A 27714-nucleotide genomic window follows, 5' to 3' on the forward strand; every position below is an offset into this window, starting at 1 on the left:
ATACCGCTTGCTATCGTGCACAGTGGTGCAAAATGTGCTCGTCACCTTGCTCTTTGCTCATTAAACCCATTTGCGATTATTATATTTTATTTCAAAGTTCATGTTTTCGGTGCTTGTCTTGTTTTGTTTGGGTCAAAACATTGTCATTTAATTACTGCTTTTTTGAAGCACGAACTGATGGGTCAGCCAGTTGATTTCATGTAAGCACTAAGCTAAATAGTAAAACTAAAAAGTAATAAAACAAAGTGTATTTATCTATCAAACTTTTTGAATACCTTGCATTAGTAATTTCACAGTTATGTTTCCTTGATTAACAGAAACTGATATACATATTTTTTAGTTCTATGATACTTAGATACTATTATTTAATAAAACTTTCAAGTAATCATTCTACATAAATCTTTTTATCATACCATATTTTCAAAAGTATGCCTATTGGATAGGGTATTCTAGGTACTAATAATAATTAATATATATATTTATATATATAATTATAAATTTATTTTTTCCAAAATTCGAAATAATTTGTATTTTTGATTCATGGTTTTATTATACCTCTAAAAATGTTGGTTGCTTTGGTTTCATCTCTTTTATTCTGTAAAACTTTTCCTGCCACATCTCATCCAGGAATGAACCATTTTATAATATATCGTATCGGTTTTTATAATGACTCGAGACCAAGGTGCGCATCGGGTTAGACTGGGCTACTTACCCACGTCTGCACCTTGAATGGCCATCGATTTCGGAGCGAGATAGGCTGACCCACACATGAGTATGTGAGACAAGAGTGAGGGTGACTTGGGAATAGTCGCAGCTACTTAAAGGCAACGTTTATCTTATCGGGGCTCTCTCGGAACTTGTTTATTGGTAAGCGGTCCGCCGGCAACTGATCGTAAATCTCAGCCCTTCTGCCACTGATGATGTGGCTCCAAGCAAGAAGCGAAAAAATGAATGAACTCGGCCGAATCAGAAGGCCACGTGGCTACTATCACTTTGTAAATAGAATCCTAGACACCATCACCAAATTCACAGCCCCCGCAATGGCCCATCAGAGCAAAATCCTTTGGCTGTTTTCTGAAGATGGCCCTCACCTGCAGTACCATGTGATAATCGATGAGCCCATGGCCGCCTATCTCAAGGATAAATATGCCGAGGCAATTGGCGTGTCCCCTAGTTCCCTGATCCTGGTCTTTGATGGTAAACCAATTCAGGATCAGGACACCTTCGACTCTTTGGCCATGGACGATGATGATATCATAGACGTTTTAGTGTCCTAATGCCATGAAAACATGTTTGTTTATTTTTGATTCACGTAATTGCAGAGCAGAGTCAATGAACTAAGCTACCGCATGTACTTGGCAAGCACAGAGAGAAATTGATTAGGCCGTTTGATGAAATATATAAGTAAATAATGCCTGCTTGTAATATTAAAAATTCGTAAATTAATTGTACAAAAATGTAGGTTTTCTTAAAAAAATATTTAAATATTTTGTTATACTAATAATACTTTGTTTAATGAAGTATGAAATTACAGCAGTTTTCTTTCTATGTCCGGGTATAATTTCTGTAAATTGTCAGCAAACAACAATGCTGTCGACATGCAACTATCGAAGGATTTAAGCGGAGAGGGTCTCGAAAAATCCACAAAAGTGCCGCCAAACATGCAAGACACCGAAAAAGGAGGCGTGGTCGCCGTGGCAAAAACAATGATGTGAAAGGTAATTCGAGTGAAATTAACGCAATTACCGCGCCGCAGTCAAAGGACTCAAATTCACTTCCGATGCACTGCAGCTGAATAAAGTAAAGTTTGTTCGCGTGCCGCAAACAAATCGCATTGATACTTGGAAGCGTGTCAAAGCTGCCACCTCCGGGGGCAATAGAGAAGTCCCTGTTCCGGGGCCCAATCGCAGCCCATTAATGCCGGCTCTGCCAGGCTAATTCCCATTTTATTGAGTGCTCCAGTTAGGGCTAAAGTTTGGCACCACGGCTGCCCATAGCAACCCACCTCCCACTCCGAGGGGGCGTGGTCCTAATGGCCGCAATTAGTTTTTCATCCAGCTGACACGCACTTGTCGTAAAAGTACATTGAACCTTTGGCTAAATTGATTTTCGTTCGGGCAGGCCAGGCAAAGTGATTCAGTTTGTTTTACATATCAAATATACACTATTTTTAACAAAAGGCCCAGAAAAAGTATGCCAAATCAATCGGATGTACGTTGGTTTGTCATCACCACCTTGGCCTCGTGGAACTTAGTGAGCGGTTTCGGGTTTTACGCCTACATTCTGGATTGCTTCTGTTAGTTAAATCATGTTCTACCAAATAATTGATATTCATTGTTTACTTCAGTTAATTATCCACCCGAGCACGAGAAAAGGCAGTTCAAATATCACACATTTTCCGGTAGAATTAACCAAGATATTGTTATCGGAATTACTATGGTAATGTTTTTACAGATATTATCCACGATATTGCTGTGCCTGGCATTAAATGGGGTGAAACTTCTGCTATAATCAAATGATCTCTAATTATTAATTATGTTTCAGACCAAACGAAAATGTTTTATTTACGGAATTTTTATTAGCATGGCTTTTCCGTGCGCCTGTCTTCCGGTTTGGCCTTTGGCTGGTGAGTTTTCCATTGCTTTATAATGATAATCCTGTCCTTGAGTTTTTATTTTTAACAGTGGCACATGTTTCCATTGCTTTGGCAGCCCTTAGTTACTACTTCGGTTAAATTACAATGTTCTTTGATTTACAATCAACTATTCAAAGGTTAAAACTTGAGTACGATTTGATAAAGCAAACAATTAAAGATGGACTTGTATTTCAGATTCTAAATTGTCATCAGCCTGAAATCATGCTACATAAATGAATTTTTGTGGTCATTGTACGTATAATTTTTGCAGTGACTTACGTATTTTTAAACAAAAACTGTACTTGCGAAATTGAACACTATCAGTCATAAAATGATTATCAAAGTTTTTTTATTTTTATTTGTTTCTCCAATTTGCTAATTTGCCCCAAGCTCAGTTTTACATCATCCCAAAAATATGTTACAATTAAGACTTTTATACCATTACTGATAAGCAGCAACTGTTAATTATAATATAATCTTTGAAATATTTATATATAATCAAAGTATTACTGAATATGACTTATGAAAGATCCCCGAACTATCAGTTTTCCTGGCCATCATACGTCCAAGGAAATTCTTCCTTTTCCGGTGGTCCTTCCCCTTTTATTCCGATTTCAAGCTCTTGATCATCGGCCGATGATTGGCAAGTAACGTGTCCCAGCTGTAAATAAAACACGCTTTTTAAAGATTTTTTATATACATTTTTTCGGTGCCCTACACTCACCCAGAAGACCAACAGGATGGCCAAAGTGTTAATAAATATCGATTGTATCAACATTTCTCTTTGCTGCCTTGTCTGTCGAATGCTGTTGAGAAACTGTTTTCGTGTTTACATATGACCTCTGCTTTAAATCAATTAATGCGTATTAAATATTTGTGTTTGTATTTTCGATTGTTCACATACAACGCTCTTTATCTGCCGCTGTTGCTGCTGCGACAATTTCAGTTTAATCCACAGCACAGTGAAAAGTTCAATCATAAAATACAATTTTGGAAATAAGAATAAGATTAAACAGGAACTGTATAACATAGTGTTGGCCTGAATCCTTCAAAAAGACACTTACTATATAGTTGTCTACATTATTAAGTTTTGGCTTAAAAACACATAGAACCCTTTAGAATTTTGATTTAACTGCTTTCTGCTTTGAAATTAGTCTTGCCTTTAGGGCCTTGAAATAAATAATTATTGAAATAATTTTCAATAATAACAATAATTTTCTCGGGGAAATACATGAGTTTACCCGAGAAGAGAAACAAAGTTAGCTCGAGGACCTCATGCTAAACAAAAATAACCAAAATATATTAAATTGTCCACTATTTAAGTAATCATTTAATTTAATCATAATCTTAGTAATTTTAAAAAATTAATATTAAAATTAATTTCAACGTTACGATCATTTACGTGCTTTTCAAAAGTATATAGCAGATTTCTTTAATATTTAGATAATAACTCAACACGCTTCTTAAAAAGGTTTTTATGTTGTTTATAAAATAAATATTGAACAAAGAGCATTTGTTTTTTTTTTCTGATGAGGACGCGTTTGGGGTTCCCTATAGCTGACCTGCAATCGGTTACAATTATGAGACAATTATCAGCACAAGGTGACGTTCTAGTGTAATACATATATCAGATAACTAAGTATATAAGATTGCATCGGGGATTCCTTTCAGACTGGCAATCGGCCTATAAAAGAGCTTCAAAACTACAGCAGGATCATCAGTCAACAGACTCAAGCTTTCTAATCGAGATCAGCCGAAATGCAATCTACCATTATCTTCGTCTTGCTGTGCTGCGCATTCGGCGCTGCTTTGGCTCATCCGAATCCCGAGGACCTGACCATGAAGCCCACCCCACCACCTCAGTATCCTCTCAATCTGCAGGGCGGAGGTGGAGGTGCCAAAGGCGATGGATTCGGCTTCAATGTGGGGGGGCGACAGAATGTGTGGACCAGCGACAACGGACGCCACGAGATCGATTTGACCGGAAGATATGGCCAGCACTTGGGCGGACCATATGGAAACTCACCAGCCAGCTATGATTTAGGAGGCGTCTACCGCTTCAGATTCTAGAAGATTTGGCGAGACATACCTACTATCAAATATAAACATAGAAATACCTGCCCATAATTCGCTATCTAAACTGTCATCAAAGATTTTTGCTTAAAAAAAACCATATTCATACTTTTGTGAAATATATTACCAAATTCAACATAGCGTATACCTGACCATAATTTCCCTATCTCAAATGCCATCAATGTCCTTGGCGCTGTGTGTTTACCCCGGAACATTCAGGCAGACTTCTAGAGACAGAGGTTGGGTCACAGATGATCTTGCAGTTTGGCTAATTGTTGATACATCTTGTTTGGCCAACTCCGTTGGGTAATAACAAATTACGATGACAGGCGGTCTTAATGAAACCTGCCAAGACAAAACGTTTTTTGCTAATTGGATTTATTGCGTAAACTGTCGAAAGAACCTTCGATGGAAATTTATCATGCCGCTGGCGCATCATCCGCAACATCCGCAGCCTAACCCCAAGATTAAAATATTACGCCATCCCCAACGAAAGCGAATGAATGGCTAACAAATGATTCATGAAGAGGCTGTGTTCTAAACTCTTTTACATACAAATTGGGGGATTACGAAATGTTTTTCACATCATTAATTTGACCTAAGGAAAGCCAAATTGAGTTGACCTTGCAAAATGATGAATCGATTTGGGAAACTGAGTTCTTGCCTGGGGAAGTGAAATCTGTGGGTTGATTATTTTTATTTTTTTTGAGGTACTAAGGTTTTGTCGAAAGTCTTGTGTCCGAGATTCTTTTTATTGGGAACCCGAAGTTGAAGTAGCGATTAAAAGTGATTAAAAGCCAGAAGATGAGCTGGTGATATGTGCTCCCGAAATAGTGATACAGAAACATAAGATTTATTGTCTGCATTTAAAGCTGGGTCATAAAAAAGAAAGTATCTGGATGAAAGACATGACTAGAATTTGCTAGTTATCTAGCATAATGAAAAACAAGATACGAAGTTAATTGCAAATATAATAAATGTGCCAAAAATTTAATAATTGTTTTGAACCTAATAAAATTAAGAAATTTCTTAACGCTTTTTATTCATGAAAAAAATTCTTTTAACAAGTTATAATTGTTGATATAATAAATGTGCCAAAAGATAGAATTATTGTTTTTAACCTAACAAAATTAGGTTACAAAATTGACGCTATTTATTCAAGAAGAAACTACTTATAAAAAGTATACACAAATGCTATTTAAAAAGTGATGGCGATATAATATATGCATGCAGGTTCTTTTTTCTCCACGAATGTCACATTTATTAAGTGAACCTAAGGTAATAAGTTGAGTACTCCCCCTTTAACCGCATTTAGGCGATTATTAACACAGCTGCCACACATGAATGACTTTTAAAGCCAAATACCTCTGCATTTATTGTTTCTGGTTGGGATTCACTTTGTCGTCTGCCTCTGTTTGTAGAGCCTACACGTACTTCTTATCAATAAGATGTGGGGATCCACTAGTGAACCACTGAATCGGTGTCGTCTAGAATGGGATTCCCTGTTGGAGGATTCATCTGCCAACACTGATAAGCGACCGATCTGAGGTATATAAGACCTGAGTTCGATTCCAGCCGTATTCAGTTGACAAAGTCTAACCAAAAGCAAAATGCAATTCGCCTCTTGTTTTCTCCTCATTGGCCTGGCTTGTGCCTGTGTCTTCTCCAGCGCCTTGGCCTATCCTTATCCAGATCCCCGAGATATTGTGAACCTGACCCCTGAACCCTTGGCGGTAAGTTGCTAAAGAAAGATGTATATAGCTTAAGGTTTAAGCTAGTCTATTTTCCAGTACTCCCCCAATTTCGACGTTGTGCCCTTGCAAAGAGTGCGTCGCCAGTTCCAATTAAACGGCGGTGGCGGTGGAAGCTCCAAACAGGGATTCGATCTGAACCTCAACGCCCGTGCCCCAGTTTGGCAGAGCCAGAATGGACGCCACTCCTTTGACGCCACGGGATCGTATGCTCAGCACCTTGGAGGACCTTATGGCAACAGCCGACCTCAGTTCGGAGCTGGAGGAGTGTACACCTATAGGTTCTGATTAACTAGCTCAATTTCATAATATTTATTTAGAATAAATAAAAAACCATACTTTGAAAACAAATTGAATCTTTGGTGTATTTTTACCTTTTTTTAAGTTATCTCACTATACAATTACTCTCCTTTTCACGTTTAATACTAAAAACAGTATTTAACAAAAAAAAAAAAAGAGAAACAGGTTTGCAATTTATCGTAAAAAAATTAAGTTCCAAAAAAAAGTCAGCAATCTTATAAAATTATGATGTTTTTCGAATTCTAGGTAGGAAAAGGTTTTATTTATTAAATTTGTAAATGTTGATTGCAAAATACTGTTTAGACCTGAGTTGATAAATTTTGCAATTGCTAAGAATTGTTATGGCCAATTCAAGATAAATGGCTTAGACGTAAACGTTTTTTAAATACAAAGTACAAAAAACAAGGGAAAAAGCAAACTTCGACCTGCAAAAATTTGTATAGCCTTGCAGCCATTTCAAAAATTAAATATTCTTCAAAACAACATTTTTTTGATTCGTATATGTTTGAAAACAGCTTATGATTTCGCTGTCCGATTAAAAAAAATTAAAACTATAAAATTATAAGCCACTACTATATCTAAAAGTATATTAAAAAAAACAGCTAGGTTAATACATTTTTTTCTTATTTTTAATTTTATTTATTCCTCCGAATTTAAAAAAATGTAAACCGTAATCCTGATGTGTTAAACCAGAATCTTGAAGAAAGCTTAAAAAAAATATATAAAACAGAGCTCTTAAAATATTTCTATAGTTATTTATTTTTTTCTGATTGATTGATTTTTTTTATATAGTTGTCCGATCCGGCTCGTCTCGGCTTATATACTACCTGCAAAGTGATATTATAATACCTTCGGCAAAGATATACAAATTTAATTGGGTGTTTATTAATATGAATTTATTTTTCGATCCTCAGGCTTTTATACTTTAGATCAAAACATATTGTTAATACACACACAGCTCTAATTCCAACATCATTTTTCGGCAGAAACGATAAATCAAATACGTTCTTAAAATTACACAACCATTTAAAAAATGGGTACAGTGTATATTTTATTTAATAGATAATATAATATGCCTGAGCTAGCTAGAAACAAATTGTATATGTTTTAAAAGTAAAAAGACTCATCTGAGTAGGTAGGTATGTATTTATATTATATATTAATGAAAAATATAAAATATTTATGTATTTAACTGCCCCAGGGCATCTCCTTATCAGTCTGATTGTGGGCAAAGATTGTGGGATCAGGCTGAGGTACCAAAAACTAAAAGTAAACGTGGTGATTTATAATATTTAAAACGAAACTCAGAAAATCACCTCCTCCCTTAAGTTTCCCGTGCCACCGCCGACAGAACGCCCTTGAATAAAGCTGAGGCTAAGAAGATAGAGAACAAACCACAGATTCAGTATGTCCAACATTTCAGAGGGAGATGCTGCGTCCGACTGAATTCAGGCCCTCATTTCGACTGCCTCTGGACGTAGTTCTCAACGTCGACCGGCTGATAAGACCCTGATAAGGCCGACGGGTGCCTGGATGTGTGTCAAGAGCTTGCTGGCTGACTAGAGACCATTGCCCATGGAATGGAGACCAGGTCAAAGCTAGACCCACAGCCAAACCCAGCTGAACTGTATTAAATTTGGGGAACGTGCAACTGGCAGCCAAATTTGGCACGTTTTCTGTTGAAATCGAAAAGAAGCCAAACAAAAGCAGCACAGCAGACCCGAAAAAATGGAAAAGCAAAACAAATTTAAATGTTAGAAGCAACACAACAATGAAGGTCAGGCTATGATGACTTTTTTCCTGCACCGAAACCCCATCCTACCAATAAAAGACAAAAAAAAACAAGAAGGAAAGCAAACTTCGGCAAGCCGAAGTTCATATACCCTTGCAGCTATTGCATTAATTAAATACTTTTGAAAACATTTAAATTATGATTTACTTGAGTATGTGCTAAAAAAAAACATTGAAACTATGATTATTTGCAGCTCAATTATTAGATAGTTATTTTATATATTTTTATTATTTCTATGGGAGCTATATGCTATAGACGTCCGATTTTGATAAAATTTATACCATAATTCTGAAATAATTAAACATTGCTATATGTCGAAGAACTAAACAAAAAATTAAAAAACAGAAAAGTTATAATTTTTTTCATTTATTTTTCCGATTGTTCCTATGGGAGCTATATGCTATAGTCGTCCGATTTTGATGAAATTGAAACCGTAATTCTGAAATATTAAACCATTACTATATCTCGAAGAACTAAACAAAAAATTAAAAAACAGCAAAGTTATAATTTTTTTTCATTTATTTTTCCGATTGTTCCTATGGGAGCTATATGCTATAGTCGTCCGATTTTGATGAAATTTAAACCGTAAATCGGAAATATTTTACCATTACTATATGTCGAAGAACTAAACAAAAAATTAAAAAACAGCAAAGTTATAATTTTTTTTCATTTATTTTTCCGATTGTTCCTATGGGAGCTATATGCTATAGTCGTCCGATCCGGCTCGTTCCGACTTATATACTACCTGCAATAGAAAGACAACTTTTGGGAAAGTTTCATGCAGATAGCTTTAAAACTGAGAGACTAGTTTGCATATAAACGGACGGACAGACGGACAGACGGACAGACGGACAGACGGACATGGCTAGATCGACTCTCCTAGTGATGCTGATCAAGAATATATATACTTTATAGGGTCGGAAACGTCTCCTTCACTGCGTTGCAAACTTCTGACTGAAATTATAATACCCTCTGCAAGGGTATAAAAAGCAGAAACAACCGAAACAGAAATTTCGTTGCGCTTTGCCTCTGTTTTGTTTTTGAGTCTGAATCGTTGTCTTGGCTTAACTGGGCAAGTTCCTTTTTGATAGCTTCAATTTCAGGCCAATTTTTCTATTTTTTTACCCTACGTTATAGGTTATAATCTGAGCTCAGCATTTTGTACAAAAAAAAAAAAAAATATTATCTTAAATCTTTTAAGCCTCAAAAAAGCTAATTTAATTAAATAAATCTATTTTAAAACATATTTTATTTATTTTGCATAAGACGATAATAGGAATTAAACCAATAAATGTATTATCTATATACATTAAATTTAAATTTTTTGGAGAAAAATAATTAATTTTGAAAATATTAGAGCATTTGATGGTTGAACTGCCCAAGGACTGACTTCATTCAGCTGCACTTTTCTCCTCATTTTTTCTGTTTTCCATGTCATTTTCATATGGAGAGTGCTCCAATTCAGTGGAAGAGCTATTTTCTAAATCAATGCGCAAATTGTCAAAGTCAAAAGCAGGAGAATTCTTTTGTTTAGCTTCGCTCTGTTTTCCATTGGTTTAGCCTGGTATAGAGGCAAATTGGCTTGTTCGGAAAATTGTTGGATCGAAGGGGAAGGGGAAGGCAGAGGGGAAAAGAGGGCCTAAAGTGGGTGGATTGTTTTCCAAATTGCACATGTGGCAGCCAACTCATTTGTCAAGTGGCAAATCAGTTTAGACCAAGACAGTAACAGAGAGCCAAAGACCGAGTTAGAGACGGCGATAAAATCAACTTTGCATTTTCCATGTACTTGGAGTTGGAGTTGACGGTGGAAGTTTTCCCGTCGCCGTTTTTGATCGTGACGATCGACGGCATTTCCCACGCAAACTTGCCTTTGCACCGAAGGCAGTTAAATTGTTTGACACACTCAACACTCGGCTCTTGTCTTTGATTGTATCGGAAACCGAACAAACATTGCTGAAATTTATGCTCTCCATTGGAAAAGTTTCTAATTAGAAAGTTGCGAAGGGTGCGGTTGCGGTGGCGGATGATAGTCAGCGAAGTTCATCTCCCACTAATGGCTTTTTAATGAAGCCACCGAGAACCTGCCCACCAGCGAGACTAACTAACTCAAATTAAGCGTATTAATTATGACTGACACTGTTGCTGGCAAAAGAAATGGTCACAGCGAAAAGTGCAAGAGCTAGCAGGTGCCAGACAGACTCTTGGCTTTTCGCATTTGCATCTGACATTTGCCAAGATGCGCCGACCTGCAACCGCAACTCCACTTCACTCCACTCCCGCTAGACAAAAAGCGGGATCGCGGCATTTTGGCCTGCTTACTGCATTTGGCCAAAATGTCTATAGTTCAATTGCTGATATTTTGGCCAGACACACGACGAAACACGTGACCTATGCAACGGAGCAGCAGCCGATGAGGCATCGCAACAGAGCGTGAGTCTCGCGATGGCTGCGTGACACGAAAAGAGGAGCGGAATCGGGGTCACCAGGTAGCTGAAAGATGGGGATCGGTTGCACTGACAGTTTGTCTTTTAATATACGCTTCAAATACTTCTAGTAACCTTTTCTGTTAAATTCAATAATTTAATATTTGAAATATTAAAAATGTAATCTTAAATTAATACAAGTTTTAAACAGTTATTAGGTGATTAAATTTTTATTACCTGCAAAGTCTCTCAAATCTATTCATGTTGGTTATTTCTTTATTAGTTATAAAATGTAAATATTGTTTTAAATTAATTTTACATTTTATTTATACATGATATATTTATGCTAATACTAACAAAAAATTTATGTGGTCGTATCTACGCTAAGTATTATGAAAAGCCCTAACTTGATTCATCAATTTTTTACTTCGGGTATCCTTTTGTAATATTTTCAATCAACTAATATGTTTGTATATAAACTCAATCTAATAAATACATACGTTTAAACCGTCATTAGGTGATTAAATTTTGGTTAACTACAAAGTCTAAAATATCGTTGCCAGTTTGGTTAATTCTTAAATAACAGATTTAAATTAATTGAAAAACTTTAATACAACATAAAAATTAAATATAATATTGGGAAAAAATGGAAATTTGAAAAAGGAAGTCTGACTTAAAATAACAAAATGCAGAACATCTTTAAGGTTTTTTTTCCCTTTATAAGTTTTTTTCTTAATTAAAAAAATCATTGAGTGATCAAAAAATAAATTATTCTGCTGATATTTAACATCAATTAGAGCTACCCACTGTCATCTCTGAAGATCTGCTTAGCTTACGATGGGCAACAGTTTAATAAATTGTTCAACTTCGATTTAAAATAAATCGACATCAAAAGCTGCACAAGTCTTTCGGCGCAGCATACTTATGCTTTTTTTCTCTCCTAATGAAGGTTGCCCGTTGTGTTTGTTGCTGGTTGCTGCCAGCTATTGCTGTTGTCATGCAAATTGGACTCACGTTTTGCACATTAAGCAACCGTCAATTGTTTCAACAAATGCAATGATTGAGTTCTTGGCACCTGGCCAAGCCTCGATGGCCCTAGCCCCCTACCCACCTGCTTTTTTGAGCCATCAAAGCCCGCATGTGTTGCATGGGGAGTGCTTGGCTAATTGGAGTCCAGCAGCAACCGGCAACCAGCAACCAGCAGCATTGACCAACAGGAAGGAGGCAGGGAATGATGCCTCAACTTCATCTCGATCTTAACAGTAAAAATGAAGACAAAAATATTTACCGTAACGCATTAAGAGAACAAGAACAAAAGTTACTGATGCTGCTGATGTTGCTGCTGGCAGTTGCCAGTTGCAAGCTGCAACTTGCTGTTGCAGTTGCTATCAGTATCAATAGTAATTTGAGGCGGTTTTTGGGGGAGGAGAGATGGTGTCGTAGGTCAGGCAGCAGCAGCAGTTTAAGCCGACTGCAATTTGTGGCCTACGAGCAGCAGCAGCAGCAGCAGCAGCAGCAGCAGCAGCAGCAGCAACTGCAACCAACAACTGCAGCCAGCAACAGCAGCAACTGCAATGTCGATTTGTAGCCAATTATTTCAAATATTGTATTGAAATTGTAGGCCAATGTGAGTGTGTGCTTGTATCTGTGTGCGGTTATCTCTCGATTGGCATCTGCAGCAGGCCCAGGACTGGTATCCCTGCCCCTCCTGCCCCTCCAGCACTCCACAGTCACTCTCCAGCCAATTTCCCCAATCTCACGTAGCCCGTTCGAGTGTGTCACAAGTGACCACTGCAGGTCCAGCCAGTCCAAGTGGTTGCCAATCGATGGCCAATCTCAAAACCAGCAGTCCGACTCTCGGCTAAGGTCGCAGACTCCGCTCGATTCCCACAACCTGACGCATCTTTGTCATGTGTCCGATTAATCACCACTTTAAGCCTCAACTTCACTTCCAGAACGGCTTGGCTTGGTTTGGCTTGGTTTGGCTTGGCTTTGCCAACGGGTCACGTCAACCGGCAACTGGCAACAGCAACAGCACGCGCTGGCTGACCTTTGTTGCAGCAGCAACAGCAACCCATCAGCAACAGCAACAGCTACAGAAGCAATCTGACATTCATACGTTAATTTTAGCTTGTTGCATCAGTCAGATTGCCCGTGTCATTGTCTTACATTTACACTGAACAGCAAAAATGTTAACGAAAATAGGGTTTCAATGATCAGAAAAAGAAGTGTGAGTCGGAACACGGTGCATACTAAAGCAAATATAATTTCAAATATGTACTACTTTGAAATATTAAAGCCTTCGTTTAGCCCAGACTTAAGAAGGTAAGTTTCAATTTAAACTATGCAGTAAGTTCGAAGATTCATGTAAAAGCAATTATTTATATTGTGAATAAATCATTATAAGCATGCCAGTTTATTGACCATATATCCGATGCTGCTTACGATAGTTTTAGTATCGGCTAACGATTTATATTTTATCATTCTGAGAATCATATTCCGTCATTACGGGCAGTCAAGCCCACAACCCATGAAATCACTGCTGCCTAGTGTGGATTGGTAATCGTGCATTTAAAATTCAGCAGCACGATCAACAAAAACAATCGGCAACCGGCTAACAACCAACAAAGAAGCCCAAGAATGCAACGGCAATTGTCTGGTCTTGGCCAAGGCAAAAACTTATTAATACCTTATTAGACAAGGGTCGAAGTCGCCGGCAATCCGTCTCCATGGAATATCAATGAGAACGGAGAACGAAGTACCGACGACCGCGGTGGCATTTCCGTTGGTCCGCCAACTAGTCCCATGGTGCCACTATGGGCGACAAAGCAACGGTGACCGATCAATTCGCGTTTCGGCTTTTGGCCTGCAGCTCAAAGTCGCAGCCGCAGTCGCAGTCGCAGTCGCACTCACAGGAAATGCAATCATAAATCGCCCATGATGACGATGACCATGGCAGCGTCTTAGCGAAGCCCTGTCCCATCGGTCGATGTTTATGTTTATGGCGTGGCAATTAGCCTGGCCAAGATCTGGGCCCAACCAGGAAACGATTCTCAGCACACTATGCGTAGGGTATTCAAATTTTTCTTAGAACTCGGCAACGCTCAGGAGGAAGGGAGACTGTTTTTATTGAGATAAGTATATTTATATTATAACCTAGAGCGATGTACTTATATATAGTGCGCTAGTCGCTAGATGGCAGACAAAAATAATACTTTTAGCTTCGTTATAATTACTTAAACACTTTTTTTAACTGTGATTGATATAATGACTATTAATGTTAAAAAATTCCTTTATATTTTTATTAATTTATAACTATTGATTGTGTGGTACTGATTATTTGATTATTTATTATTTGTAAATAAATATGCTTAATCGCTTGCAGCCATTATTTAAATTCTCTCATTCATATTTTAGCATTTTCTTTTTTGAGATATACCCAATATTTGATAAAAAAATATTTTTGGTGATGGATTTTTGTACTAATACAGAAAACATTTAATGTTACTTGTTCCTAAATGTTCTCGCCATTCTTAAAACTCCATAAGTCACACTTTTTTAACACGATATCTCTATTAGCCAAACTAATTTTATTGGCATTAGAATGTAGAATTGGAGCCTATTAAGGTGGCAAATGGTGGTTGGAATTATGAAAGTTCGACTGCACATAAATATGAAAATATTTATTTATATGAAAATACGCCTTATGAATAGCGAATAAATATTAAAACTGTATAAGGCAATTTTAAAAATAAAAATAAGCCAAAGACATATGAATAAGTTGTACTTGAAAAGTACTCATAATATTCGAAAGGGTGTATAGGGTAAAACCGCTCCTGTTAGGCCAGCCTGGGTTCTGATGCTTTCCATCTCTTTGTCCGGACTAAACACTTGTCAGATTGCATGTTCAATTCTAATAATATAATCTTCTCCTGCAGCCGTTATTTTGCACTGCCTCGGAAATATTTGCGTGCCTGGGCATTGTCCAAACGGTTTGCGCCCGCCTTTCACCCCTTCCACCCCTGTGCGGTTTTCCTTCGCGGGGTGTCCGCATTACAACATCATTAGAATTTGATTTGCGTTTCCTTGCGATGCGGCTGCTGCCTTGGCTTTCGCTGCTAACGTGGCATTAAAGCCCATTTAGCTGTCGTGTGGCAATTATTGATCAACAAGGTGCCACAATCGGCCATGGCCAACTGGCCATTGGCCGGCGGAGGGCTGCCCCCTTCGCTCCTTTGCTGGGGTATACTTCTGCGCCTGTTAGTTTTACGTGGTCTTCTTGGCCGGCATTTGCATAAAGCCGTTTAACCGTTTTGCCGGCTAAAAGCAATTTTATGCCCCTGTGCAGCCCCGCCCCCCAAGTCCGTCACTGACCGCACTTAACACGCTTCATTTGGCCAGGCTTTCCCTCAACGCTCGCCGTCCATGGCCGCAAGCGTTTAAATATTTATGTCTTGTGTATTTAAGTTAATCACATCCGAATGATGAGCTTCAACTACTGTACTGTGGCATCTTTTACTCGGAGGCTGCTGAAACACTCTAATGATTTGCATGGCCAGCTGAAGGAGGAAGACGCTGAAAGCCTGCATCACTCGGAAAAAAAAATCACTTTCGACTGGACAAAAATTCGCCCTATTATTATTTATTCAAATATGTGAAAACTGAAATTTGTAAAAACTTTTTGTTCTTATAAATTTATTTTATAAATATTATAAATATATTCTTTTTGGGGAATATATACAATTGTTCAGTTTTCTTAATTCTTTTTTTCAGTATCATATATATTTAATCAAATTTGTATATTATACTAGTAAGTTAAAAGGAAGAAAATAAATATTTAGTCTCTGTTTATTTTATTATGTTTTATTTGTTATACAGTTTCTAATAAAGTTCTTATTATTATTATAACTAACAAACAAAAGTTTATTAACAAAGTCAACGATTTTGATCTGTGTATGCTTTATTGTATAGCACTCCAAGAAAACGCAAACTTATTCCTCCGCTACAGGTGTCATTTGTTTGCATCTCTTTATTGAGTCGTTAACATTCCTGCGTTTTCCCGTTTTTCCCCCCTCCCGTCTCTCTGGATATTTTAATTATTTAGTGGAGAAACCCGAACAAAACCAAATAAAATCCAAACACGAAGCCAACAAATTCCCTCACATTAAATGGGAGATACAACAAATTACCCCGAAAATGGCCACACAATATGCGCCGAACAAGGTGAGACACACTCGCCGAGTGCGACCTGTACAGTGGGGCAGGGAAAGGCGGAGGCAACGGCAATAGCAAATACAAAGGATGCTGCCTTCCCATCGGTTCCCATAAACATGTCCCCTTCCAATTTGCTTGTTCGCAGTTTGCGTTGCCGCGACTGCTTTAGCATTTCATTAATTTATGTTTATTGTTAACACACACAGCGACATCGCCAATTGGCCCGGCTAACTATTTTTGGACCTGGTCCGTGGGTCTGGGACAGATTAGGCTCTGCCAATTTGGTGTGAAGTTTTGCATTTGCTCCTTTGGCGGCCGAGTCGGCGACTAACGGCAGCTGGCAGAGCATCAATCAATGCAGTTGCATTTGCAGATGCAGTGGCTTCCACGAGAGCTTGTGGGAGGGGATTCCCGGAGTGCAGCATACTGCCAACTGACCTTGCAATAAGGAAGTGGCATTCGTCACTGTCTCTGCCAAAAGCAGCAGCACTAAAAGTGCACTGGCAACAAATGCATTTAAAAGCCAGATCACCAACTCTTCACATAGTTTTCCAAGTATTAAAATATTTTTAGCTGGGGCTATTTCGCCAAAAAGTTTTTCCTTAAATAACTAACAAGTTATGTGATTTTGAAAAAATGGGAAAGTGCCTTTATCTATTCCTAAAGTTCAAATATTTAAGAAATTTATTTATTTTAATTTCCAAACATATAACAAACCAATTTTGAAAATTTGGATTTTTATTTCCCCAATAAAAGCCTAAGTTAAATGCAGATCTTTAAAAAAAAACTATTAGTATGCTTTCAAAAACATTTTGCCTTCAAAAACACATTGTTTTATTGTTAATATTAGGTATTGTAGTTAAACAACTTTAAATAATATTAATGATTTCTAGTTTTTTTTTTACAATTATTTATCATTATATTTCTTCAAAATTTATTAAGCATAAACATCAGAATATGATTTATAATCCATATTCAACAAAATGTTCTTGATAGTTTTTAGGGTAGAGCTGCACAGGTTTTCGTGTGAATTTCCCATCCAATTAGTCGGGACAGGGCCTAAATCTCAGTTTGCGTTCTGTTCTCGCAGCTCTGCTCCATCTGGTCCCCCATCTCCTGGCCTGTTGGCCTCTAATGAGCTCAGCCTCCGTCCGGGTCCGGCTTACATCTTTTAATTTATTTATTTTTAATATGCTGCACACTGCACACTGCACTCAGGGGCACTCGCACTCGGACTCCTTGCCGCCGCCCGCCAAATTTTACAACTCAATAAATTGGCAAAGGCTCTTCTATCTGCACGCTCCAATCATATGTTGGCAGTATGGTGTGCGCGCAATTATTGTTCTAACGGCATTTCAAAGCAATTTAGTGCCGCCTTTTTGGGTGGGCAGCAGTCCAATGACCGCGGTCCGAGCTGCATTGTCTGCCTCTCCTCGGTGGATATACTATATAGAAGCTCCCAACTTCAGCTCCAAACTCCAATTTGAGGCTCTCTGTCTGCGTGCGCCGCCAGCAATCGGCCATGTCCATGACTTTGGCTACAAAATTCCTACTCTGACTATGGCAATAGGCCGCCGCACACAAAATCATCAACATAAATTTACTTTTAGTGCGTTGGGCAGACAGGGGCAGACAGGGGGAAAATGTTTGGGGAATGGGTGTTGAAACTCATAAAGAGAAGCGCCGCTTTTGGCCATAAAATTGACAGCTTATGGCCGGGAAATTGATAAACGAAAACAATGGACAATTTAAAGCGAACTAAAACTATTCATTACGATCGATTATTTTGATATTGCCAGATGTCCTATGCTATATCATTTTAATTTCATACAGTAATGGTATTTAGAGTGGCTACTTAACTTTAATTATATTTCAATTTATGTTAAACATTTAAAAATTTAATCATGTTTTAGGCAAGATCATTTATTTAACTAAACCAAAAATATTCGGGAAATGGAGAAACGATGGACAATTTAAACCGATGTCAAAGCCAAAAAATGTTAATATAGTGCAGTAATGGTTTTAATAATAGAATTAATTCCAACTTGACTCGGATTTATTTTATTTAATTTCCTAAAATGTTTGCCATTAATATAGTTAAATATTTATGTGTGCATTTTTCAAGCTTGTTGATACTAATATATATACAACTACTTTGTTTAGTATGAAAAAAATAATAAGAATATTAATATGTACAACTTCTTTATTTAATATGAAAAAGTAATAAGAAAGATGTTAATAGTTAAATACGCATTAGAGTCTACATTTCATTTATGTATCCAATATTTTCTTTACTGACCTTTTAAAATTAATTGATTGCTTTTTATTTATTAATGCTTATCAATGCATTTTGGGTACGTTTTATTTTTGAAATTATTTATTTGAATTTGATGAATTATAAAATTAAATATTGATAGCTAATTTTAAATTTATTTATACAATAAAATCTTTTTAAACAAACGTTAAAAACAATATTTTTACATGACTTGAATTAAATATACATAATCGACTATGAATCCTTTTTTAAATAAAACACGATATTTCCAGCATTTTACTGTGTCATTTATTCTAACTAATTGGGACTATCTTTAGAGTAAATTAATTTATTGTTCATCATTATATCTTCTTCTGATATACGCCTTTAAAACTTTTAATATATGCATTTAGAACAATTTGTGGGCCTCGGCACCTATTTGTGGTTTTAATTATTTTCAGGTTCTATTTTCTTTGCAGCCACTTATCAAGCTTGGGCTAATTTGTTGAGCGCTGAGGTAAAGAAATTTTTAATGAATTTCATTTATTCACCTCTCTTTCTATTTAGAATATGCCATCGGAGGGGGCGAAAGAGATGGATGCGGCGGTCAGGCAAGCGGCGTTAAATGTTTCCCTGGCAGTTTGGCACGGCCGCCGGAGTACCGTTGTTTGTTGTGCGTTATGGTTTGTTGATTGCCGGCGACAACTTCCGACGCACTGCGGCCACAGCGGCAACAGCGGCAAAAACAGCAGCAATATCAACAATGGGAACTACCCGAAACTGGACGCTCCATTGCGGGTGGTGGTCGTCGAGTAGTTCGTGCCCGTTCTGGTGCGGAGTTCGCCATTCTTTGGGGAAGCACAGAAAACAAAAAGCCAGAAAAATAACCAAAAGAACAGGGTTAGAACAAACCGAGAAGCATGCCGAAAAGTGTATTTAATTTAGCAGTTAATTAAATTTTCTACACTTCGAAAGCCCCCGTTCCACTCCCTAAAAATATAAAAAACTCTTATGCTCCTCTTTTGTTTTAATAACTTTGATTGGTTGCGCACAGCTCGAGGCGAAGTTTGTGGTTGTGCCGGCTTGTCGGGGTAACATGGCCATAAAAAGGAAATTGGCAGAGATGACAACACCTGCTAATGACCCAAATTGGCGACTGCAGCAAAACGCTGGAAAAGCTAATGGACAACACCTGCTGTTTGCATAATTTTATTGCCTGTTTCGCTCCCCTTCGATTTCCCCCGGGCTGGTCCCATTTTCATTAATTGGAATTTCGTTGGTCCGACTTGAATCCCGCAGTTTGTAGCCTGGTTGTTGGCTTCGGCTTCGGCTTCGGCTTTGGCTTCTTGTCTTTTGTCGCGCTTGAATTGCCACCCGTAAACAACGGGGGAAAAGCCATCAAAGGAAACAATGAACAAATGAATTAATAAAGTTATGAAATCACCAAAATGGCTAAGAAAAAGGTTCACAATCGAACCGTGTTCAATACCATATTTATTTTTGGGTGTGGAGGCATTCAGTGGGGAGTGGGAGTGGGGCCAACAGTAGCCGGAAAACAATTCAATTGTTTCGATTAAGTAATTACAATTTGTGAAAATAATTGAGGCCAGCGATTTGAAAGCAGGGGGAATGTGTTTATTTGTCACTTTTGCAGTGGGTCAAGCCAAAGCTTGTCTTAGATTAAGCGATTCAATTAACTGAATCGATTTTCATTGATTTAATGTAGGATAAGCCACATTACTCAACCTATAGATCTAGTTTATTTGCAGCTGGGATACTTCGCCTAGGGACTTCGAATTAATCAAGTTGCATATTAGGCGACAGTATGTGACTTAACCTGAATACCTGTTGATTAATCCCAAGGCACAAAATGTATTTATTGCATTTTAACAAAGGCGCTTACTAGCATTTTTCCAAAACAATTTCTGTTTATGTGTCCTCCAGTTTTCTGACTGCTAAGTTATAATGTCACTTTTTTAGCCATATGCGAAAAATAATACATTTGTTTAAAGTAACTCAATTACATCTCTAAGTTTTTTATTATAATTTTTCATTTAAGGAAATGTAAATTGTATACATTTTTAACATCTTCTTTTCCAATTAAGTGTTAGTTGTCCAAAAAACCATTTCAGTGCATGTAAACTGTTAAATTTAAAAGATGTTCGCTTAAGCGTACACATTTCATTTAAATCACTAAATATTTATGGAAAATATAAAAAATGTTTCGATGAATTATATGTTGTCCTGAATCAGTTTTGATTTTCATACGAAAATACTACATAGATTTCACCATTTGACATGCCATTTATATTAATACAGACCTTAAAACATTCGCCTCTTAATGGAACGAAAACTTATACTATTTGAAAAATTGTAAATCAATAACCACTTTAAATGTTCACCCCGAAAAAGCAGGAACCAATCAAGCCAAGTGTTTCGAGGGGCCAAACTTTGGCTAATTGTTGCAATTGCACTTAATGAAGTCATCAATCGGGCTAAAACTATTTCGATTTACTTCCCCGCCAGCAACTGCAATCGAGAAGAGTGAAAATTTGACTCAATTTGGGCAAACACTTGAAACTGTTTATTTATTTATTTGCTTATTTATCAACACGCCATGGCAACCACCCACTTACTGAGAAAGCCACCACGGAAGTTGAGAGAGTGTGTGTTGGCCAAGTCACAGCTGTTTAGCCGGTATAACAGTATGACACGTAAAAAAGGTAAACAAACCGGCTGATGCAGTTTTACTTCCGTCGAAGAGCGACGGCGTTTTCCAGCTAAGAGAGCGGGCCAAGAGGCGAAGAGAGGCTTGGAAAAGGCCAAGTCATCTGAAGGGATTTGGGAAGAATTTGGACATGGGAGTACGGAGCTAATTGCCTTTATTTGTTTGGCTGTGGCTACACTAGCGAACTGCCTTGGATTTTTGGCTCTAGGCCACTTTAAACCAAATCTACTACGCTTTTCTACTACTATTCGTGGCCAAAAGAGCAACAGCTGGGGGCTTGGTGGACTTAATGGACTTGGTGGGCAAAAGGGGGCCCAAAGCCGAAGCCTTCGACTTCGGGCCATGCCGGCGATGCACGAAAACCAGTTCGTGGCCAACTCTTCCTCTTATACTTGGCCAACAACGCTTCAGTCGCGAGCGTTTTTGTTTGGCATTTCAGTTGAGCTTTGCCAGCCGAACGAAAAAGTCGAATACGACGCTGCGTTTCTTTGCGTGTTGGTTTTCCCAATCCTCAATCCAAATCTCTCAAATCGTGTCCGCGCTACTGAAAACTGAAAACCCAAAGAAGCAGCAATATCACTCGCAGCAGCAGCAGCAGCAATAGCTACAGCAGCAACATCACTTGCAGTAGCGGCAGCAGCAGCAGCAGCAGCAACAAAATCAAAACACGTTTTACTCCCGCACATTGAAAACGGTAATTTGAACCCAAAAACAGAAAGCACAACAAAATTGTTGAATTAATTATAGACGGTAGCCTGTTTTTGAAATATATACATATTTTGCCAGACATTTTTGGGCAAATAATACAAGTGTTTGATCGCAAGAGAAATTAATGCCAGTTTGGCCGAGTGTGTGTGTGAGATGGCTGCCTTCTAAACAGCCTTGAAAGCTGGCTCGTAGCCTCTGTCAACCGAATAGTTGCTGCTGCAGCAACAGCAGCAACATCTAGCGACAGCAGCAGCAACAACTGGCAACAAAAGGCTGACAGCAAGTCACAACAAAAGAAAACAGAAGCGGCAGCTGACTTTATGACGTCGCCAGGCCTGGCGTGTTAACCTGGCCAAGAGCAGCTACCTTAGCTACCTGGCTAGACATGAAAGCTTGTGGTGTCTATCTGTTGCAACTGCAACCTAAGCGCTCACCAACACACGCGCCCACTAAGCCCAGACTAAACACACACACTAGTGCACATGTGGAATGAAATTCGCTTTTGTTTTATGATTTTCATAAATTCTTCAACAGCAAACAAACGAAAAAAGTTTATATTAAAAAGAAGAAAATAGCTAAAAGCGCGCAAAAAAAAAAAGAAAAGAAAAAAGTCCCTGTGTGTGCGAGTGGAAAAACCGGTTGCAGTTAAGGTTCCCACTCGCTGTGTGTGTGTGCGTGTGTTTGGCTTTTTTTGCTTGGCACAGGGCGAAAATAAATAAAAGCGATTAACTTGAGACAGTTTTAGTAGCCAGTGTCCCCCTGCGCACTCTCTCCAGCCCTTGATATAGCCTTAATCCCTCCAGAATCCAGCGAAGAATTAGGAGGACTGCGGAAGCTGGGGGCGGAGGGGAAGGCAGTTGGCCAAGTAGAAAGGAAAATTTGCAGACATTTGCTTGCCGGCAGATTTTTTCATAATTTATACGGCTAGGCTTTAATTCTTTAACAAATTTAATTTCTATCATCAACGACTTCTATCATTTAATTTTGTTGATTATTTAATGGGCATAACTTTGGGTTCTAAGTTCTCAGAACTTTTAGACAGATTTTGTAATTCTCCAAAAAACTCCAATTCAAAATTTTATTTGGCCAATAATCCAACAAGCATAAACATAAAACCTAATCTTATATTAGAAATTTGTTTTAGAGCTATTGCAATTGTTTTCCTTATATAACAATATTTTGTTGTTTATTTCTTTACTCTCCATTAATTTTTTATTTCTCTCTTTATTTGCAGTTTTTTTCACATAAACAAGGATTTAGTTCCCAACCAAAAACCATACAAATTGGTTTTAATTTCCATAAATATTTGTGCTTGTGTTTTTTGAATGAAAATGTGTAACCAAAAATAAGGAAATTTCCCTTATAAATATTAATGTGTTTTATTGAATATTTGTGTCTTTTACTTTGAAGCCGGTTTCGTTTTTGTGTCGATATTTTTCATTATTAATTACAATTTACGTTCATCAAGTGGAAACAATCACAACAGATTGAAAGACAATTTCAAAATAAGGAAAACATCGGATCTTGACAAAGTGAGTTGATATAATGTTATATTGGTTTCTCAGACTGTGCTATTCCTAAATCTTTGAACTATGATTAATTAAAGTCCTCATTATTATTTCCCTCTTACTCTTATTCTCTTGGGGGCTTTTAAGTAAATTTGCCATAATTCCAATTTAAATTTGCAATTAAATTGGATTGTTTTGCATCTCATTTGCACCCCCCATTTGCCTAACTCAAACTGCTCGTATTTCGGGTGTAATGCTATCTAATCAGCATCTTTCAATTATTTAATTTTGTATATTTACACACTCACTCACGGCCGCTTAATATACAATAAATTACCCATACGACATGGTAGCCCAGCGAAACGTGCTCGGCATGCTCGAGTGGGGCAAATCAATTAAAGTCTCTGGGATTTTACGACTGCACTAACTAAATGATGATGCTTGCCGTTTTAAACTCTTTTCAAAGGAGGGTGACGGGCCTCCAATATCTCCCCAAAACAAATATCAACAAACGCGTGCAACATTTGCATAAACTGCCGCTCTTTATTTATTTCTGTTGCTGCGTTTTCATCGATTTATGTTTTGGCCAACTCTCGAATATTCAAAAGCCAATTGGGCAAAGCATTTTGCAAAATATGCAAATAAAGCGGCGAACATTTTTTGTTTAACATTTTTGTTGGCATTTTATCTGTTTTTGTCGCATTTTGTGGCAATTAAATGACAGCGAATTAATCATAAAAAAGGCGTAAAATTTTATGCACAACATTTATTCGCCAGCTGTCGATGCGGCACGGAAAGTACAATACATAAACATAAGTCGGTTGATGAGTGTAAATGTATTTTTAGTTTTCATTTATAACTAACGCACTAAAAATCAACAAAGAAAGCTTTCATGCAGGAATCGACTTTAAATGTCTTGCAAATATTACAAATTAATTAATAAAGCAAATAATTTTGTACCGCACTGTAACTCTGACTGTGTAGATGGAAATATGTGTACAATTGATACACGTGGGCATTGGTTGGCTTAGGTCGAATCAGCTTGATTTATGTAAATTGAAAACAGTTCGCATAGCAAAACAAAGTTATAATTGAGAGACGAGATTAAATGCATTTTTCGATTGACTGCCGTGGAGCAGCAACATACAAGGGCTTATGAATTTCCCACTTGACAAACAATACATTTCCGTATAAATAACTAGAAAATTTAAAGGAATTTTGTGATTAAATACTGCGGACATTTTCTTAACAGAAAACTTTTATTTGTCTAAAAATAAATTCCCTTGACGACTTAATTCTGCTGTAATCCCCAATGGAGATTCGTCTCAGTTGGACCAAAAATATTTTCCACTTGAATGCCGGAACAGAAATGCAATTAAAATCCACTAAATGCAGCAGTTGGTGGGCGGAATTATTCTGAATGAAATTACAACTCCTCCTCTCACTTATTTTCCTTTTGCAGCTAATTAATTTGGCATTAATTTTAAAGCAATTTGTTGGTTTATCTCAAATGCCAATAAATCAACACGGAAATCGGATTCGCATAATTCCAAATGCAGCACATAACTCATATTTTCCCTGGGTATGGCAATAATAAAGAAAAAATAAATTCCGTGCAAAGAAAAACAAAAGGCTAGGGCACAAAATAATGAATAAATTGCGTAGATCAAAAATTGAAGCATTTCTGCCCTGTCGAGTGTTAAATTGAAGATAATTTTTAATTATGGCCACAGTCGGCCCAAGCGCGCACGTTAAATTGCCTTTTAAAATTCAATTTACATTTCGGTTTTGCTTTTCCGTAGAGGGTTCGGTTTTGGGCTCTCTGGTCCAAGCATCATTAATTTGCGAGGGCTTGAAGCAGAGTTGTCGACGAAGAAATCTAACAAGACCAACAGAAAGAAGATATAACAATAAAGGAAAAGTGCCACTTTTGTTGCTTTATAAAATAGTGATGACTGAGTATAAAAGTAAATTTCAAATTTCATTAAACATTGCTTATTTTCATATCCCAATGTATTTAATAACTGAACTAATGTTTTCAACCGATTTTATGTGACACAAACTTAGTTTTTAAAATTTTATAACACTTATTATGAAACTTTTAAAAAGATCTTCTTGTGTTTGGAAAGCTCCGTAAATTTGAATGTAAGAAACATGTCAACTACTCCTAATTCGGACGGCGGTGGGAGTTAGCTTTATGTTGGCAGATATTTGCTTAGTTGGAATACAAATTCTGTACTCACGAAACTCATCAAACTGCCCCCGCCAAAATATGATGGTCTTGAGCGCGACCTGGAAACCGGAGTCGGGCAGAATAAAAACAATTACACGCATGTGCGTAAGACTTTGGTAACTTCGTAGCTGGGCCAACTGGAGACCTGAAGATCTTTTTGGATCTTGGACTCTGGGGTCGGGGGTCTGGGGTTGGGGGTATCTTCCCTTCTCTGTCTTTCGGTTATCCCTCGCTCTCCTTCTCTACAGGAAGCTGCGTGGCTTTGGCATTTAAAAACGTATTAATTTTGACGCGCCAGCCCGTAGTTGTTGTTTATGGTTGTTGCGTGAGCCGACACTGATGATGGTATCTGTATCTGAATCTGCGGCCATGTCCGATGCCGCGGCATTGTATCGGCGGTAAGGCTCTCCCGATGAGAGGAGTGATATAAATGCGAATAAGTTACGTCAATTTTTGTGTGTGTCTGCCCTGGCCGTTGGAATACTTTATCATTTCGTTTTTGTTCTTCCTACTCCTCCATCTTTAAAGCCCCTTCCTCAAGCGAACTCCCCCTTCGCGCTGTTATTCTGGTTCTTTTCTGGTATTCGCTCTGCGAAGGTCTACAACCTTGGGAGAGTTAAGTCAGCTTTACTGGAGCTGGCTGTCACTTCAACTCCAGCGATATAGGAGATTTCTTCTTGACAGACTGTTCTGCTGAGGGTACATGAGCTAAGATTAGGGCTTCGCCTCCCACACACCATATCTAAGCGGGACTAGAGATGATACAGAGCCTTAAACTGTCTGCTAATCGAAATTACAATTGTAAAATTCCTACTCGAGGATATAGTCTTTCTCGAACCCTTTAAAAGTTCTTATTGCCTGCTGTGATTCATTAGGGTAACAAATGCTCCCACTTTAATCTGCATTGGTTCGAAAGATTATGGAGCAGGGTCACATAAAAAGTTACGGAATTGCAAAGAAATTTTAAATACCTATTTATAGAGTATCCCAATCTTCGCCCTTAAAGCTACCTTCGATTTCCTTAGATTTGCTGCTTCAGTTTAATTATTGGCGCATAATTAGCTGCTATAAACTGATTGGCTGCCCTATGACAAATGATGTGAACGGGCCAACAGAAACAGAAGTTGGTCCGCGTGCTGGATGTGCGAGTAAATATTTGCATAAATATTACATATATTAATGCTAATGAGCCATCAAACCGCTGACTATTAAGGGCGAGTTGAGTGGCAGTGGCAGTGGCAGAAGCCAATGACCCACAGAGCGCAGCGGCGGAATAAAACGCTGGATTGATAGAATCCCGGGTCTCGGGTGTCGGATCTAAAGAAGGCCAAGATCGGAGAGCGGCCCAAGTGCCGGCTGGTGTTTTGGTGTCTGTTTTGGTGTTATAAAACATTTCATTACACGATACAATTGAGTGAACGCCTTGAACTTCCGCTTCAAGAAGTTCAGCGCAGTTCAGAGCGCCAAGCCAAACCAAAGCAAACCAAAGCAAACCAAACCAATGAAGTCAGAGTTGGCCAGCGGACTTTGTTGTTGTTATAGTTATTGTTGTTGTTGATATTATTGTTGTTGTTGTTGCTGGTGGCGGTGGCGGTGGCGGTGGCGTTGGTGAGGAGGAGGTGGGGGAGGCGCTGGAATGACAAGACGAAGACGAAGACGAAGCCTCGTCCGCAGTCATTTTGTGCTGAGTTGTATCTGTGTGTCTGAATCTTTATTTGTGTGTCTACACAGTCAGAAAAAAACAGCAAAAAACCATCACTTCCTTACCGAAATATTTAAAGTCTGTGCCACATAAAGAATTGACCAAAAGGTAATTTTTAGCTTTTTGGAACAAAATTTAAGAAGAAATTGGTTTTTCTTAGTTAAAAGATAGTATTTTAAAGGAAATAACCATTTGTTTGTCTAATTTATTTATTAAAATCAAAATCAGTTAATAATTGTAATTATGAAATTTACTTGTATACTTAACCCTCTTACGTTGGGTAACTTAATAAGAAGCAATAAAATCGAAAACAAATAAAAATTTAAATGTTTGAGAGCTTGGCATAGAAAAACTGTAACTAAATTTCCGAAATTTATTTTTCACCTAGCCCAG

At 37.8% G+C, this 27714-nt stretch overlaps 6 protein-coding genes across 9 annotated transcripts; 4 read left to right on the forward strand and 2 right to left on the reverse strand.

Annotated features, from left to right (window-relative positions):
• The first annotated feature begins 718 nt into the window (after positions 1 to 718).
• LOC128255815 (small ubiquitin-related modifier) lies at positions 719 to 2525 on the forward strand. The gene is made up of 3 exons (XM_052985576.1): positions 719 to 1458; positions 1522 to 1718; positions 2455 to 2525. Exon 1 carries the CDS (start codon positions 918 to 920, stop codon positions 1275 to 1277), a length of 360 nt encoding a protein of 119 aa, XP_052841536.1. The 5' UTR covers positions 719 to 917; the 3' UTR covers positions 1278 to 1458; positions 1522 to 1718; positions 2455 to 2525.
• On the forward strand, positions 2162 to 2961 carry LOC128255813 (uncharacterized). Of its 2 annotated transcripts, none has more exons than XM_052985574.1 (5): positions 2162 to 2296; positions 2348 to 2439; positions 2545 to 2626; positions 2685 to 2772; positions 2831 to 2961. In XM_052985574.1, exons 1-4 carry the CDS (start codon positions 2194 to 2196, stop codon positions 2732 to 2734), a joined length of 327 nt encoding a protein of 108 aa, XP_052841534.1. In that variant the 5' UTR covers positions 2162 to 2193; the 3' UTR covers positions 2735 to 2772; positions 2831 to 2961. The 2 variants fall into 2 exon arrangements, with proteins under 2 accessions (XP_052841534.1, XP_052841533.1); XM_052985573.1 differs by having other exon boundaries at positions 2348 to 2493; positions 2831 to 2956.
• Positions 2408 to 20778, reverse strand: LOC128255819 (uncharacterized). Of its 3 annotated transcripts, XR_008267685.1 has the most exons (4): positions 20764 to 20778; positions 3360 to 3477; positions 2569 to 3296; positions 2408 to 2505 (listed from the first exon to the last, which is right to left on the reverse strand). XR_008267685.1 is itself a non-coding variant. In XM_052985580.1 (3 exons), exons 2-3 carry the CDS (start codon positions 3411 to 3413, stop codon positions 3177 to 3179), a joined length of 174 nt encoding a protein of 57 aa, XP_052841540.1. In that variant the 5' UTR covers positions 3414 to 3477; positions 3540 to 3667; the 3' UTR covers positions 3000 to 3176. The 3 variants fall into 3 exon arrangements, 2 of the variants coding, with proteins under 2 accessions (XP_052841540.1, XP_052841539.1); XM_052985580.1 differs by lacking the exons at positions 2408 to 2505; positions 20764 to 20778 and adding an exon at positions 3540 to 3667 and having other exon boundaries at positions 3000 to 3296; XM_052985579.1 differs by lacking the exons at positions 2408 to 2505; positions 20764 to 20778 and adding an exon at positions 3540 to 3638 and having other exon boundaries at positions 3000 to 3296; positions 3360 to 3480.
• On the forward strand, positions 4339 to 4849 carry LOC128255816 (diptericin A). The gene has a single exon (XM_052985577.1). It carries the CDS (start codon positions 4394 to 4396, stop codon positions 4703 to 4705), a length of 312 nt encoding a protein of 103 aa, XP_052841537.1. The 5' UTR covers positions 4339 to 4393; the 3' UTR covers positions 4706 to 4849.
• On the forward strand, positions 6289 to 6810 carry LOC128255814 (diptericin-A). The gene is made up of 2 exons (XM_052985575.1): positions 6289 to 6441; positions 6499 to 6810. Exons 1-2 carry the CDS (start codon positions 6319 to 6321, stop codon positions 6745 to 6747), a joined length of 372 nt encoding a protein of 123 aa, XP_052841535.1. The 5' UTR covers positions 6289 to 6318; the 3' UTR covers positions 6748 to 6810.
• Positions 7882 to 8206, reverse strand: LOC128255817 (uncharacterized). Its single transcript, XM_052985578.1, has 2 exons — positions 8076 to 8206; positions 7882 to 8022 (listed from the first exon to the last, which is right to left on the reverse strand). Exons 1-2 carry the CDS (start codon positions 8175 to 8177, stop codon positions 7948 to 7950), a joined length of 177 nt encoding a protein of 58 aa, XP_052841538.1. The 5' UTR covers positions 8178 to 8206; the 3' UTR covers positions 7882 to 7947.
• Positions 20779 to 27714: the final 6936 nt, after the last annotated feature.

Source organism: Drosophila gunungcola (assembly GCF_025200985.1).
Source record: "Drosophila gunungcola strain Sukarami chromosome 2R unlocalized genomic scaffold, Dgunungcola_SK_2 000012F, whole genome shotgun sequence".
NCBI lineage: Eukaryota > Metazoa > Arthropoda > Insecta > Diptera > Drosophilidae > Drosophila > Drosophila gunungcola.

What these genes read in the sequence shown, in the direction of transcription:
- LOC128255817 (XM_052985578.1), bottom strand. Translation starts at nt 8,177, where the DNA reads ATGTTGGACATACTGAATCTGTGGTTTGTTCTCTATCTTCTTAGCCTC. An exon ending in CGGGAAACTTAAGGGAGGAG is followed by an intron (nt 8,023 to 8,075) that starts GTGATTTTCTGA and finishes GTTTACTTTTAG; the next exon opens with TTTTTGGTACCTCAGCCTGA.
- LOC128255819 (XM_052985580.1), bottom strand. Translation starts at nt 3,413, where the DNA reads ATGTTGATACAATCGATATTTATTAACACTTTGGCCATCCTGTTGGTC. An exon ending in CCATCCTGTTGGTCTTCTGG is followed by an intron (nt 3,297 to 3,359) that starts GTGAGTGTAGGG and finishes TTTTATTTACAG; the next exon opens with CTGGGACACGTTACTTGCCA.
- LOC128255815 (XM_052985576.1), top strand. Translation starts at nt 918, where the DNA reads ATGATGTGGCTCCAAGCAAGAAGCGAAAAAATGAATGAACTCGGCCGA.
- LOC128255813 (XM_052985573.1), top strand. Translation starts at nt 2,194, where the DNA reads ATGCCAAATCAATCGGATGTACGTTGGTTTGTCATCACCACCTTGGCC. An exon ending in CTACATTCTGGATTGCTTCT is followed by an intron (nt 2,297 to 2,347) that starts GTTAGTTAAATC and finishes TGTTTACTTCAG; the next exon opens with TTAATTATCCACCCGAGCAC. An exon ending in TCCGGTTTGGCCTTTGGCTG is followed by an intron (nt 2,627 to 2,684) that starts GTGAGTTTTCCA and finishes TATTTTTAACAG; the next exon opens with TGGCACATGTTTCCATTGCT.
- LOC128255814 (XM_052985575.1), top strand. Translation starts at nt 6,319, where the DNA reads ATGCAATTCGCCTCTTGTTTTCTCCTCATTGGCCTGGCTTGTGCCTGT. An exon ending in TGACCCCTGAACCCTTGGCG is followed by an intron (nt 6,442 to 6,498) that starts GTAAGTTGCTAA and finishes TCTATTTTCCAG; the next exon opens with TACTCCCCCAATTTCGACGT.
- LOC128255816 (XM_052985577.1), top strand. Translation starts at nt 4,394, where the DNA reads ATGCAATCTACCATTATCTTCGTCTTGCTGTGCTGCGCATTCGGCGCT.